The sequence below is a fragment of the Oncorhynchus keta genome, chromosome 14, assembly GCF_023373465.1.
Source record: "Oncorhynchus keta strain PuntledgeMale-10-30-2019 chromosome 14, Oket_V2, whole genome shotgun sequence".
Taxonomy (NCBI): Eukaryota; Metazoa; Chordata; class Actinopteri; order Salmoniformes; family Salmonidae; genus Oncorhynchus; species Oncorhynchus keta.
The window spans coordinates 67,386,558-67,401,753 of record NC_068434.1 but is presented as its reverse complement, the minus strand read 5'-3'; the positions used below and the strand labels follow the sequence as shown (position 1 = coordinate 67,401,753).

The 15,196-nt window shown below is 42.8% G+C and overlaps 1 protein-coding gene across 4 annotated transcripts; it reads right to left on the bottom strand.

The window, feature by feature from the left end:
- Nucleotides 1–621: 621 nt before the first annotated feature.
- On the bottom strand, nt 622–14,561 carry LOC118393835 (BTB/POZ domain-containing protein 10-like). Of its 4 annotated transcripts, none has more exons than XM_052462209.1 (9): nt 14,376–14,560; nt 5,475–5,618; nt 3,883–4,079; nt 3,413–3,725; nt 3,133–3,235; nt 2,526–2,646; nt 2,131–2,328; nt 1,665–1,775; nt 622–1,554 (listed from the first exon to the last, which is right to left on the bottom strand). In XM_052462209.1, exons 3-9 carry the CDS (start codon nt 4,034–4,036, stop codon nt 1,226–1,228), a joined length of 1,329 nt encoding a protein of 442 aa, XP_052318169.1. In that variant the 5' UTR covers nt 4,037–4,079; nt 5,475–5,618; nt 14,376–14,560; the 3' UTR covers nt 622–1,225. The 4 variants fall into 4 exon arrangements, with proteins under 4 accessions (XP_052318169.1, XP_052318172.1, XP_052318173.1 ...); XM_052462212.1 differs by lacking the exon at nt 14,376–14,560 and adding an exon at nt 5,902–6,015; XM_052462213.1 differs by lacking the exon at nt 5,475–5,618 and having other exon boundaries at nt 14,376–14,561.
- Between the last annotated feature and the right edge of the window lie 635 nt (nt 14,562–15,196).

Sequence of the window (15,196 nt, the reverse complement as noted above, 5' to 3'; positions counted from 1 at the left end):
AAAATACAAAACAGGGCGGTCTGTATCAAGTTACCATCCAGTGGCACACAGTATCACTGTTAAAATCAGCTGACGGGATTTGACATTATTGCTACAATGCAGAAATCCAAGGTACTTTGCTACAATATGTTGTGTGGGAATAGTGAGTAATCTGTTTGCTTGCCAACAATAGATGAAATGTGACAAATCACAGACTAGTTCCTCTGCCAGAGTTGCTAGGAGACTGGTTGGTATTGTCCACACCACTTGTGATGTTTGCATATTATGGGGGCACACCATTTCTCATCACCCACTCACCTTCCTGGACCACCTCACTGCCAGAGGCACACACAGGATGTGCTTTACTACTGACCCCCGGGAAATAGTTGTTCCCTAGCAACAGGCAGACTATCCAAATGACCCATAAAAGGAAAACTTTCCTCCTGATCTGAAATCAGGTCAACTCAAACCACAATTGCAGGCTAGGTATTGCACATGTATTAGGCTACTTTTTAAACTTTCAGTTTGAAAGTGTAGGGGCTCTATGTAGAAGGATAAGGTGAAAGTAACCTCTTTCAACTCAAGTGCTATTAATGGATAATAAGCACAATGATAGGAATAAAAAAACACCATACAATGTAGTGATTTTAATGTCTTTATGTCATGCTGAATATCCAGGGAGCACAGAATCCCATTACCAATCCTATGATGTCAACCAACCCAACCATTACATGATTCAAAGTATATCTGAGGGGAATTCAACAGCAATTTCCACTGAATGGTGATGAAATCAGAGGATTTTCTCCATGGCCAGGCATCATGATCTGCACCTGTCCCCCAAACAGATACACTATTCACTAGTCTTGCCATCCAGGAAGTATGCCCAGAACCACACGTGAAATAAAACTCAGGGGGAGAGCACAGTAACACCACACAGTGCACAGCCCGATAACCACTGTAAATAATAATAATAGCTACAAAATAATTGGGTTTGCTAAATTTATTTCAAACAATTAACAGAAAAATAAATTCCTTTGGTCAAGTATTTTTTTTAAGAAAAAGAGAAATATGCCCTTTTGCCAGTCTTGTCCCTTATAGGGTTTTTACAGTCGACCAGATCCTTGAGGCTCTAAGGCTGTGGAGGAGGTGCCAAGGCAATATGGTTATGATCCCCCTCTATATTGATCCCCCTCTTGCTACATGCTGCAGTACGCTGGGAAGGGAAGTGTCAGGGAGAGGGCAGTCCTCAGACTGCGGGAGAGGGTGCATCTGGGTCACCAGCATCGTTGTTGTAGCTGTACTGGGGTCCACTGGGGGACTGGTTAGGGAGGACGTCCAACTCGTCCACCTGAGGGCCAGGGTGCATGTTGACCAGCTGGTCCTGGGGGATATCTGCAGCAGCTGCAGCCAGGTTAGTGATGGACTTGCTTTTGACACACTGGAAGTCAACATGGCGGCTCTTGCCCTCCTCCTTCTCCCAGGACATGCGGATGAAGGGCCTCTGGACGTAGTTGTAGATGACCTCAGGACGGCCACCAGGACGCTTCTTCACCTTCTCTTTATACGTGGGGTAACCTACCAATACATGGTGCAGCCAACAGAGCCAGTGAGTTTGCAATGCTGAATCAAAATCTTACATTTTTGCTCTGAACCCCAGCAAATACATGATAAAACCATAATCTTACCTTCAATGCCTAATCTTATTTTCTTCAGTCCTCTCTCCTTTAAAACTGATTTGGCAACATCTCGATTTTCTATATACTTGAAGAACCGGTATAGTTTTGTGCTGTATATTACTGCAGAGAGAAAATAAAATGTGAAACAGCAACTCATTATCAACAACTTTTTAAGCAGTGTCAATTAAATGTGTCCCTTTGGGTAAGTGAACAACAGTTTAATCCACAGCAGGGATTACTAATTAGGAAGATCACGTTTTTGGTATCTTATTAGGATCCCTATTAGCCCTTGCGAAAGCTGAAACTCTTCCTGAGGTCCACACAGAACATGAAACATGAAATAATACTGAATATTAATAGACAAGAAAAAGCTCAAGGACAGAACTACAAACATTAAAAAACGAACCACATAACGTACACACAAAATATCTAGGTCAAATAGGGGTGGGTGGAGAGTGTGTGTGGATTCACTCACTCTGTGAGTACTCTTCTCCCATCTGTGGTGGGTACTCTTCGTCCCAGTCCACTACGTCATCATCAGTGAGCACCACGATGTGGCATTCTCTCTCTCCACTCTGGGCGCTGGCCACCATCAGAGGCACAACCATTTCCTCCAGGTAGAACTCAAACTGACGCCGGGCACCATCGTTAGATAGCTCATGCATGAGGGCACCTAGGGACAATGGGACATGGTCAGTCAGTAGACAGCAGTTCAGAGATGCAAACCAACACGCTAACTTCCCAGAACATTTCCATCAGTCTTATGGAAACCTAATTAAATCACTAATAAGGGATATGAAAACCAAGGGCTCATGATTTATGTTCACTGAGCCAACCAGGTCAAGAAGGGTAAAAAGGGGGTGTACTCACTGAGGTCTCTGCACTTGATGGTGCTGTAGTCAAAGGTGATGCACAGATAGTCACATGCCTCCCTCAGCTCAGGGATGGAGATTCCATCGGGGCAACGGATTATTCCAGACTTGTAGTAATCCTGCCAGTTAGAGAGTAAATAGAGAAAACACAAAAGGCAGCCATTACAGAGACAAAAATAAAAAGGCACATCTTTCAAATCAAATGCTATGCCTCTAAGAGTGATCCCTGTTTGTCAACAGCCCACATTTGAATCAATCCATTCCTCCATATTCACATCAGCAGCCTACAACCACTGGTACTGATTCTTGTACTTGTTCTCCAGACACTCATAGCCTCAGTGGACAACTCATGGCATCTACTCTATTCTATAATAACAGTCCGAGGTTGACTCTGTAGCCTTGAGTAAATGTTTTTGGCTACAAATTAGTTAATCAATTCAGGATGACTATGAGTAGCAGGCTGACCCTTGTGGCTCAGAAGAGCAAAGGTTAGCAACTGCAACGCTAGATCAAGGAATTGTTTTCTTCAAGTAAAAAATAGTCAATAATTGACCAAGCTAGTAAAAGGGAGTGTTGTACTTGGTAATACAGTGCTATTGACTGACCAGGATGGCTCGGAACACCGTAGAGCTGATGCCTTCGGCGACTTCATACTCTCCTTTTTCATTGGGCCGTGTGAAATTGTGTTCCCTTCCAGATCCAAACATTCTGCAAGAAACCACAAAACAGGTCACATTTCAGTGTTGTTCAACGTTCATACAATAAAAAAGCTAAAGGAAAAAACCAATGTAGGTGAAATAGCCTCATAACCACACTGGTAAAACAAAACTTGATACAGATTGATGATTTTACCATAATAAAGTACAACAATGAGGTCAGCCCTACCTGCCCAGCATGGTGTTGGACTGTGCTGTGAAGATTGAAGGGTCCACCACGAACCGTGTGTTATCTACTATAAGAGTGACCCTCTCGGAGCCTGAGGTCCGGATGCTGCGGGTACCCAGGCCCGTGCCCAGTCCCTCCTTGCTATTCTCATAGACAAACACCATCTCTCCCACCCCCAGGCTCTTAAAGCAGCCCTCAGTGCTGGACAGGCTGCTGTTACGGCTGCTGACCAGCCCGCTGTTACTGGAGCCGCTGGGGGAAATCCTCTGAGGACGGGGGCTGCTGGGCCTGGAGCCACCGTCCCTCTCACGGTCTGGAGGTGGAGGGAGAGAGGCACTAACTCACTGGCATGACAACTGACCTTTCTCACAGACTACTCCTATTACATGCCAACATTAGAATCCAACATGTTCTCTTAGAAATCTTATTTTAGGAGACTTATGAAAGTGTTCTCAGTACGTTCTACTCACCACTGTTGTGCTGGCGGGTAGGCGAGGTGACATTTCTGATGCAAGGGGTGAGCTGGCCCTCTCCCCTCTCGTGCGACGAGTCTCGGGAGCGGTCGCTGGAGCGGCGGCGGTCGCGTGAGCGGTCATTGCCCCCGCTAGCACCATGCAGGCTCATCTTCACCAGGTCTGCCTCCAGTCGAGATGCACACTACTGAGCGCTGGCCAGAGCAGAAAGCACAATAAATACTAATTGCAGTTCAACTCTACACAGATATCACACAACACACACCCTCTCCCTCTGTTGTCCTTCCTCCCCTAATGTATTATTACAGATTGCAGGTCACAAATCCTGTGTCTGCTGTAACCGTAGAGACACTCAGAACCACAGTGAAAGTATGGTTCGGGGCTAGAGCTTTACTAGAACCAGTATTTACCTCTAGAGGTAATTATAACAACACCGCCCTGACCTGATGCACTGCCTGGAGCAAGAGAAACAATGTAGTCACACACTCAAAGCAATAAGTAACAATGCATCTATACTGTGAAAGTCAGATATTTGGAAAGACAGACAGTATAGAAGCAGCCATCGAACCCAAGAAGACTAACTGGACAGAATGGAAAAAGACAAATGTACACACAAAAGCAGAATCCCTTTAAGTGGAGGCAGACCACTTGTCTAATGGTACGTCTTTTAAAGGGAACAGACATTAAAAGCACTATCAAAATGGAACAGGGTCTTTAATCACAAATGGTTGCTTCCCTATATAGGCCTACAATCATGAGTAATGGTGTCCCATTTAGTATTGAAATATTGAACATATTGTCCCAGCCTCTTAATATGACGACACATCACATCAGTGAGCCATGGAAGTATAAAAAGGCCAACATTCCTGTTGGGAGAGAAGCCAAAAGACACAAACTTGCATGGTCATGTTCTGCACCAGTTCTTAAAAATGAGGAAAAAAATAAGGTCTGTTTTTGCAAGAGTTTGCTTTGCAAGTTAGGTAGCTAGTCTCTCTTTGGACTCTTAAATAACTGAACTTACAATTACCCAAGAAATGCCAAAGACTTGCTTTCTGCTAACACAACAGCCAGTAAAGGGCATAGACCATTAGCAAACACTTTACTTAAACGTGTAGTTATAAAGTGTACATAGTGCTGTCATGACAGTGGACTGAAAGAAAAAAGAATGACTACTGGCAGCATTATGACAGCCCATCTGACTTTACAGTTATGATAAAAACAGTAGCCTTTTATGATGTTGGGCTCAAGAGTAACCATCCCTTCATTGGAAATCACAAAGGACAATGTCAACCTTATGAAATCAAAATGTATTTGTTACATGTGCCAAATACAAAAGGTGTAAACCTTACCAACAAACCCTTAACCAACAATGCAGAGCTTTTTTTTGTAAGAAAATATTTGCAAAATGCACAATGAGTGTGTGACAATGCTGAAAAACATCTGTCTAGCCTATAATATGATGGCCTATACCTATAGCACTATACACATGCTCATGGATGAGAAATGCCTCTACAGAAATGCCAACAACATTGGTTAGTGTCAGTTCTTTCTCACTTTACACACTATCAAATACAAAGCAATTGCCTCACCTCGAGTGCTTGCAGAGTTTGCGAGGTCGGTTGTTTTTCGTTCCCAATTCTCAGTGTCACTTGAGTTGCTATCATATGACTGTGGACGTGCTGCCATCACCAGTTCACAGAGACGTCCAACCCGGATTATTCACCATTCATAATCTGACATGACGAAGGGAGTCGAGTTAGATATTAATTCACTGGGTTGATTCAGGAGAGCAAAACAAGCGGTAAATATTCACATAAATGCAAGTTATACGTTCAGTGAATACGAAACTAAAATCAGTTCCCCTTCGCATTCCAACTCTTGACAGCTGCTCGCCAGCTAATGTCACGATGATCCCGAATAATACGAGCTAAACTAATGGTGGCTAACTAACAATCATGACACTAGCACCCAAACGAACTAATGTGATCACAACATAGCCAGCAGTAAATTAGTTACCAGTCCCAACTAGTAAATAGCAGATGATTTAGAATGCTTGCAATATATTTGTTTAGCTTGCCAGGCAGTGGCTACCTATGTGAAGCTGGCCACAGTAAGGATTGGCCACAATAGTGGAATTTGCGGGTAGCCTTCAAGATAAAGGTCCTCCATTGAAAGCGATGCAAACGGATACATATAGCGGAATCTGTCCATATTTGGACAAGATAATGCTCAACAAGTTCGAAATGTTGTTATATAATCTTAGCAAAAGACAACAATTTGTTAATTTGAAGAAACAAAGACTTCAGAATTGTGGGGCGACAGGTAGTCTAGCAGTTAGCGCGTTGGGCCAGTTAGCGAAAGGTTGTGGATGGATGTGTCATTTCTTGGTCAACGACCGACACAAAATACTCTGTCAAAGTGGAAGGAGAATCTTTAAAAAAATATATAATAATATGAATTTATGAAAATGTTAACACTAATATACCTTCATTCGATAAGTATTCACCCCCTTGAGTCAATACACGTTAGAAACTCATTTGGCACAGATTACAGCTATTAGTCTTCTTGGGTAAATCTCAGAGTTTTGCACACCTGTATTGTGCAATATTTGCCCATTATTATTTTCAAAATTCTTCAACCTCTGTCAAGGATCTGGGGATCATGACTAGACAGCAATTTGCAGGTCTTGCCATAGATTTAAGCAGATTTAGGTCAAAGCTAACTTGGCCACTCAGGAACATACTCTTCTTCTTAGTAAGCAACTCCAGTGCATATCTGGTTTATTGTCCTGCTGAAAGGTGAATTCCCCTCCCAGTACCTGGTGTAAAGCAGACAAACAGGTTTTCCTCTAGGATTTTGCCTGTGGTTACCTCTGTCCCGTTTCTTTTCATCCTGAAAAACTCATTCCATGCTGGAGCCAGCACCATGCTTGAACATAAGGAGGCAGTTAACTCAGTGATGCATTCCTTTGCTGTGTTTTCTTTGCAGTATTACTTCAGTGCCTTCATGCATACATGTTTTGGAATTTTTTATTCTGTGTATTTAAATTGTTCTTTTCACTCTGTCATATAAGTCATTATTGTAGAGTCACTACAATGTTGTTGATCCATCTTCAGTTTTCTCCGATCACAGCCTTTGAACTCCGTAGCTGTTTTAAAAATCACCGATGACCTCATGGTGACATCCCTAAGCAGTTTCCTTCCTGTCATGCAGCTCAGTTCAGAATGACAACTTAGTCTGATGTGTCTGGATGGTTTAATATATCATCCACAGCATAATTATTAACTTAACCATGCTTAATGTTATATTCAATGTCTGATCTGTTATTGTTACCCATCTACCAGTCACTGCCCTTCCTTATGAGGCTTTTAAAAAGCTCCTTGGTCTTTGTAGTTGAATCTGTGAAATTCAATACTTGACTAAGGGACCTTATGGATATACAGTACCAGTCAAAAGTTTGCCAAGAGCATGCAAAGCTGTCATCAAGGCAAAGGATGGCTATTTGAAGAATCTAAAATATGAAATATATTTTCATTTGTTAAACACTTTTTTGGTTAATACATGATTCCATATGTGTTATTGCATATTTTTTTTGATGTCTTCACTATTATTCTACAATGTAGAAAATAGTAAAAATAAAGAAAAACCCTGGAATGAGCAGGTGTGTCCAAACTTTTGACTGTATGTATGGGGGACAGAGGAAGGGGGTAGTCATCATTTTTTGTTTTATGTCAACCCCTATTATTTCACATATAACTTAGTGGGATTTGTTAAGCCACATTTGACTTCTGAACTAATTTAGGCTTGCCTAAACAAAGCGGGTGAATACTTATGCACCGACTATATTTTAGTTAAATATTTTATTAATTTGTAAAAATTTGTAGGATTCTTTTTTCAATTTGACAGAGTATTTTATGAAGATCAATGAGAAAATATTACATATTTCAATCCCACTTTGTAATACAACAGAATGTGAAAAAAGTTCAAGGGAGTGTATGTAGACTTTTTCTACAGGCACCGAGTACAAAACATTAGGAACACCTGCTCTTTCAATGACATTGACTGCGCATGTGAATCCAGGTGAAAGCAAGGATCCCTTATTGGATGATGTCATCTGTTAAAGCCACTTCAAATCAGTGTAGATGAAGGGGAGGAGACAGGTGCATCCTGTTTCCATTGATCATCCTTGATGTTTCTACAACTTGATTGGAGTCCACTTGTGGTAAATTCAATTGATTGGACATGATTTGGAAAGGCACACACCTGTCTATATAAGGTCCCACAGTTGACAGTGCATGTCAGAGCAAAAACCAAGCCATGAAATTGAAGGAATTGTCTGTAGAAGTCAGACAGGATTGTGTTGAGGCACAGATCTGGGGAAGGTTACCAAAAGAAATGTCTGCAGCATTGAAGGTCCACAAGAACACAGTGGCCTCTATCCTTCTTAAATGGAAGAAGTTTGGAACCCCTAAGACTCTTCCTAGAGCTGTCTGCCCAGCCAATCTGAGCAATCGAGGGAGAAGGGCCTTGGTCAGGGAGGTGACCAAGAACCCAATTGTCACTTTGACAGAGCTCTAGAGTTCCTCTGTGGAGATGGGAGACCCTTCCAGAAGGACAAACATCTCTGCAGCACTCCACCAATCAGGCCTTTATGGTAGAGCGGACAAATGGAGGCCACTCTTCTTAAAATTTGCCAAAAGGCACCTAAAGGAATCTCAGACCATGAGAAACAAGATTCTTTGGTCTGATAAAACCAAGATTGAGCACTTTGCGCTGAATGCCAAGCGTCACGTCTGGAGGAAAACTGGCATCATCCCTACGGTGAAGCATGGTGGTGGCATCATGCTGTTTGGATGTTTTTCAGCACAGGGACTGGGAGACTAGTTAGGATTGAGGGAAAGATGAATGGAGGAAAGTACAGAGAGATCCTTGATGAAAATCTGCTCCAGAGTGCTCTAGACCGCAGAAGGTTCACCTTCCAACAGGACAATGACACTAAGCACACAGCCAAGACAACACAGCAGTGGCTTCGGGACAGGTCTCAATGTCCTTGAGTGGCCCTGCCAGAGCCTGAACCCGATGATCGAACATCTCTTGAGACCTGAAAATAGCTGTACAGCGACGCTCCCCATCAAACCTGACAGAGCTTGAGAAGATCTGCAGAGAAGAATGGGAAAAACTCACCAAATACAGGTGTGCCAAACTTGTAGCTTCACAGCCTCAAGTCTAATTGGGTGTAATTGCTACAAAAAGGTGCTTCAACAAAGTACTAAGTAAAGGGTCTAAATACTGAATGTGACCAGTTATTTACTAGAAATTAACATTTCTAAACCTGTTTTTGATTTGTCATAACGGATGTTGTGTGTAGATTAATGATACCTAAAAATATATATTTTAGAATAAGGCTGTAATGTGAAAAAGTCGAGGGATCTGAATGCTTTTTGAATGCACTGTATAGCCTAATCCTGTTTTAAGGACCAAATATTCATAGGTATCAGCTGACTCTGACATCCACAGATTACAATTCTGAAGAGTTCACACAAATATTAGCGTCGTAGCTCTTATTGCGAGACTAAACACTGTATAGTGAGATGATTTCCAACAGTTAAAGATGACTAATGTGCGCTATAACGCTAATATTTGTGTAAACACTTCAGAAGTGTCATCTGTGGGTGTCACTGAGTAGGCTGATACCTATGGATCTTGGGTCCATGAAATAGGGTAAGGTATACATTGCAATATAATTGTTCAATACAAATATAAGTTTGTCACGTACGCTGAATACAACAGGTGTAGTAGACCTTACAGTGAAATGCTTACTTACAAGCCCTAACCAACTATGCAATTATACATAGGTTGTAGGGGTGTAACGGTACATTTATTCATACTGAACCGTTCGGTACGGGGTCCTCTGTTGGGTCCATACTGTGAACCTGAATAAAAACATACTAAATACATTTTAAACTACTAAAAGGCTACGCCTACACTGCGATGTATGCCACTACCTCTGAGTAAAACTGAGCTAAAAAAAAACATTGTAGGCTATTCCATTAACTAGAGCCTTGTAATCAAAATTAAAATCTTAACTGGCATATTTCAAACTATACTTTTGTGAGGCGCAGCCGGCAACTACTTCGGTACAATGGCGAGTGGTGGGGTCGATAAACCAGAAATGGAGGATCCTCCATCATCGTTGACATCTCCAGTTTGGAAACATTTTGACTTCACGGTAGATTACAACGGCGATGGACAGAGAGTTGTGGATAAAACGTTAAGGGTCACCACTGCTCATCGAGACTAGCCTATGCAGAGTGGCATGTGTAGCTTGTTGTTTTTGGGCTATCACAAGTCATCAAAGTGGCCCTACAGTCAGAGTCTCAGTGTGGCAAAGCAAGTTAGGAGATTATTTAAATTAATGGACCATGGAACTAAAAGTTGAATGAGAAGGATATGCTACAACGACCAAGCGACAACAGTTAGGCTGCTACTTAATCTGAATGGAAGTAATATTTTGAACTGTAGGACAGGTAAAAAGTGCATGCAGCCTCAATTAGCCTAGCTAGCTAACTAGCGTTTCTCGGTTTGATGCAGTCTGGACAGGTATAACGTAATCATATTGGATGATAACTTAGGTATGACAAGCTAGAAGTTAGTCTACTAGAGCGCGTCGGCTTGGTATGGTTGGTTTCTGTCTCCCTCTCCCCACATTGCTCCCCGTGTCACTCGCTCACAGTACACACACACACACACACACACACACACACACACACACACACACACACACAAGGCCCCTCCATCTACTACAGCGGCACCTCTTTCTCCCTCACGCTTTATCAACTCTGGTTAACAAAGTAGTTTACAAATGGACTTTTCGGCTGCTGCCTCCCTCACTCGGATTGGGTCCAGATCCGACCAGGTCTATACGGAACTGGTCTAGTTCTCTTCGGAACAGGTCTTTATATTGAACATTTTATTTATGCATATCGAGTGGGAAAGCCCCAGGTCCATTTCGGAATGGGTCCAACATTTTGAACCCCTGAAGACTACTTGAGAGGCCCAAAATAAATGTCACAACAGACAATGCAGGAATATTGTGATTGCTGTTACAGAAGCTGGACTCTGGCCACAAATAGGCTGCTTTTTGGTTAGAGTCTTTTGCCAAAAACAAAAATGAACTACAGTACCGTAACTGTTGGCATTTCAATTTCCTGCTGTACCATAAACGAACCAAACTGTGACCCCAAAACCTCAATAAGTACCGGACATCAATAGGTAAGGCTGTAAATTGCAATATTAATGTTCAATATGCACAACAGGCTGAATAGTGAGGTGATTTCCCACAGTTAAAGTTCCCTAATATGAGCTACAACGCTAATATTTGTGTAAACTCCTCAGAATTGTGAAGCCTGACAGATTACCAGCATGACCAGATGATCAGCATTTTCAACCTCTCTCTGACAGTCTATTTATACCTACATGTTTCAACAGACCACCATAAATCCTGTACCCAAGACCGCCAACGTAACCTGTCTAAATGTCTATCGCCCCATCTATAGCCGTGAAATGCTTTGGAAGGCAGGTCATGGCTCACGTCAACATCATCATCCCAGACACCCTGGACCCACTCCAATTCGCATACTACCCCAACAGATCCACAGATGATGCAACCTCTACTGCACTCCTCACTGCCCTCTCCCATCTGGACAAGAGGAACACCCATGTCAGAAAGATGTTTATTGACGACAGCCCAGTGTTCAAGACCATTCTTCTTAGACCAGCTGGTACGCAATGTCTAATATTAAAGTCTCGAGATTTTGCTCGTCTGAGGTAGAGTACCTTATGATAATCTGTAGACCACACTATCTACCAAGAATTCTCATCTATGTTATTTGTAGCCATCTATTTACCACCACAGAACGAAGTTGGCACTAAGACCGCTCTCAACCAACTCTAAGGCCATAAGCAAAGAAGAAAATGCCCACCCAGAAGCGGCGCTCCTAGTGGCCGGGGACTTTAATACAGGGGAACTTAAATCAGTTTTACCAAATTTCTATCAGCATGTTAAATGTGTAACCAGAGGAGGACGCTTACTGTATAAAAAATCCTGTATGCCCTCTGACGAACCATCAAGCAGGCAAAGCATCAATTCAGGACTAAGATTGAATCTAACTACACCAGCTCTGATGCTCATCGGATGTGGCAGGGCTTGCAAACCATTAGACTACAAAGGACAGCACAGCCAAAAGCTGCCCAGTGACACAAGCCTACCAGACGAGCTAAACTACTTCTATGCTCACTTCGAGGCAAATAACACTGAAACATGCATGAGAGCACCAGCTGTTCCGAAAGGCTGTGTGATCACTCTATCCGCAGCCAATGTGAGTAAGACCTTTAAACAGGTCAACATTCACAAGGCCGCAGGGCCAGACGGATTACCAGGATGTACTGCAAGCATGCGCTGACCAACAGGCAAGTGTCTTCACTGACATTCTACCTCTCCCTCTCCACATCTGTAATATCAACATGTTCTAAGCAGACCACCATAGTGCCTGTACCAAAGAACACTAAGGTAACCTGCCTAAATGACTACCAACCTGTAGCTCTCAAGTCTTCAGCCATGAAGTGCTTTGAAAGGATGGTCATGGCTCACAACAACACCATTATCCCAGAAACACTAGACCCACTCCAATTCACATACTGCACCAACAGATTCACAGATGCAATTTTATTGCACTCCACACTGCCCTTTCCCACCTAGACAAAAGGAATGCCTATGTGAGAATGCTAATCATTGACTACACCTTAGAGCCCTCAAAGCTCATCACTAAGCTAAGGACTCTGGAACGAAACACCTCACTCTGCATCTGGATCCTGGACTTCCTGAAGGGCCGCCCCCAGGTGGTAAGGGTAGGTAACAACATCCGCCATGCTGATCCTCAACACAGGGGCCCCTCAGGGTTGTGTACTCAGTCCCCTCCTGTATTCCCTGTTCCGACCAACACAATCATTAAGTGTGCCAATGACACAAGTGGTAGGCCTGATCACCAACAACGATGAGACGGACTGGCCGTGTGGTGCCAAGACAACAACCTCTACCTCAACATGATCAAGACAAAGGAGATGATTGTGGACTACAGGTAAAAGACACCCCCATTCTCATCGACTGGCCTGCAGTGGAGCAGGTTGAGAGCTTCAAGTTCCTTGGTGTCCACATATCCAAAAAACTAACATGGTCCAAGCACACCAAGACAGTTGTGAAGAGGGTACAACAAAACCGTTTCCCCTCAGGAGACTGAAAAGATTGGGCCTGGGTCCTCAGATCCTCAAAAGGTTCTACAGCTGCATAATCGAGAGCATCCTGACTGGTTGCAACACTGCCTGGTATGGCAACTGCTCGGCCTCTGACCGCAAGGCACTACAGAGGGTAGTGCGAATGGCCCAGTACATCACTGGGGCCAAGCTCCAGACACCCTAGTCATAGACTGTTCTCTCTGCTACCGCACGGCAAGCGGTACTGGAGCGCCAAGTCTAGGTCCAAGAGGCTTCTAAACAGATTCTACCCCCCAAAGCCATAAGACACCTAATCAAATTGTTACCCAGACTCTTTGTATTGCCCCTCCCCCCCTCTTTTACACCCCCGCTACTCTCCGTTGTTATCATCTATGCATAGTCACTTTAACAACTCTACCTACATGTACATATTACCTCAACTAACCGGTGCCCCTGCACATTGACTCTGTACCGGTACCCCTTTGTAAATAGTCTCGCTATTGTTATTTTACTGCTGCTCTTTAATTACTTGTTACTTATTTCTTATTCTCATGTGTTTTTTTTAAACTGCATTGTTGGTTAGGGGCTTGTAAGTAAGCATTTCATGGTAAGGTCTACACCTGTTGTATTCAGAATATTTGACTAATACAATTTGAATTGACCATATGACATTCATATTGCAATGTACAGCCTTACCTATGGATCTTGGGTTCACGAAATGGGGTAAGGCTTGTACGGTGCATGTTAGTATGCCCCCAATGCAATTCTGAACTCTTAACACATCCACAGTGCGATTAACTTTAGATTTTTTTTGGTCAAAATAACTATAATAATAATTGTATTACCACTATTTGTTTCCGTTTGCATCAGTCAATTGGGGACCTTTATTTTGAAGGCATACAGAAAATTCCACTATTGTGGCTGATCCTTATTGTGGCTAGTTTCACATAGGTGCAGTGGCTAACCTGACCAAACATGATGGGCTAACAATTGGCTATTGACTCGTCGGCTAACTGGACAAAACAAAACCTTGCTAGTTTCATGTCACGTTAGCTAGCTACATTAATTCAGGGTATTGATAGATAATCAATCAATAGTTACGTTAGCTACAAAAAGCTATATTTGCAGAGGAACTACCAGTAAACTAGCTTGCTCGCTGTCAAACGTTAGCTAGCAAGCTCAGACATAAGAACACTTACATTCACCAAAATAAGTCTTACCTTTTAAATTATAAGTATTCTCGCATTTCTAGCATATAGCCTATACAAAACATATACACGGAATTCAAAGAATCAGTCCAATCCGTTAGTAAAATAATGGATCTTGGTTTGGCATTTTCCCCTAAAAGGCAAAAGTGATGTTGTCCCTGCTACTCAGACGCTTTCGCGAGATTTGGCTGTACAAAATTCTTCACTTTTTTCTTCTTCTTCAGCTTCTTCTTGGCAGTCCGCAAACAAATATCAATAGTGCATACCGCCACCTACTGTTGTACTACTTGTTGTAGTATGAATTCATTACACTTTGTGAGAAAAAAAATTGCCCTTCCAACTAACCCTACGCCCATTAAAACCTCACTACTAGTCCACTACTTTGGCCCCATATGATCCTACTTTAGGCCAGCAGTCTGGGAGGATGGGACACTATAATTCAAAAACATTAACGCTTTGGCAGTAAAATCTCCTACACCCAAGTACTTCTCAGTAGCTGCCACCACATCATCTATCATCTGTGATTTACATTCCATCCCTGCAGGACAATTGACAACCATGGCCTTGAACGCCAAAAAGAACAGCCTTACTGAAGCACGTTACTCCTATCACTCCATTGGCCTTGGCCTACTCACAGGGATCCTCTTAGGATCCCACACCCACCTTCCTCTACTACTCTCTTCACTGCCTTAGCATACAACACCTTCTGCACTACTCTGATCCTGGCAACCTGAACCTGCCCTTCTCTCACCGGACACAGTTCTGATCTCCAGCACCATGGGTACCCCTACAGTTTACACACACACACACACACACACACACACACACACACA

What these genes read in the sequence shown, in the direction of transcription:
- LOC118393835 (XM_052462213.1), bottom strand. Translation starts at nt 4,036, where the DNA reads ATGAGCCTGCATGGTGCTAGCGGGGGCAATGACCGCTCACGCGACCGC. An exon ending in CGGTGTTCCGAGCCATCCTG is followed by an intron (nt 2,647 to 3,132) that starts GTCAGTCAATAG and finishes TCTAACTGGCAG; the next exon opens with GATTACTACAAGTCTGGAAT. An exon ending in CATCAAGTGCAGAGACCTCA is followed by an intron (nt 2,329 to 2,525) that starts GTGAGTACACCC and finishes CATTGTCCCTAG; the next exon opens with GTGCCCTCATGCATGAGCTA.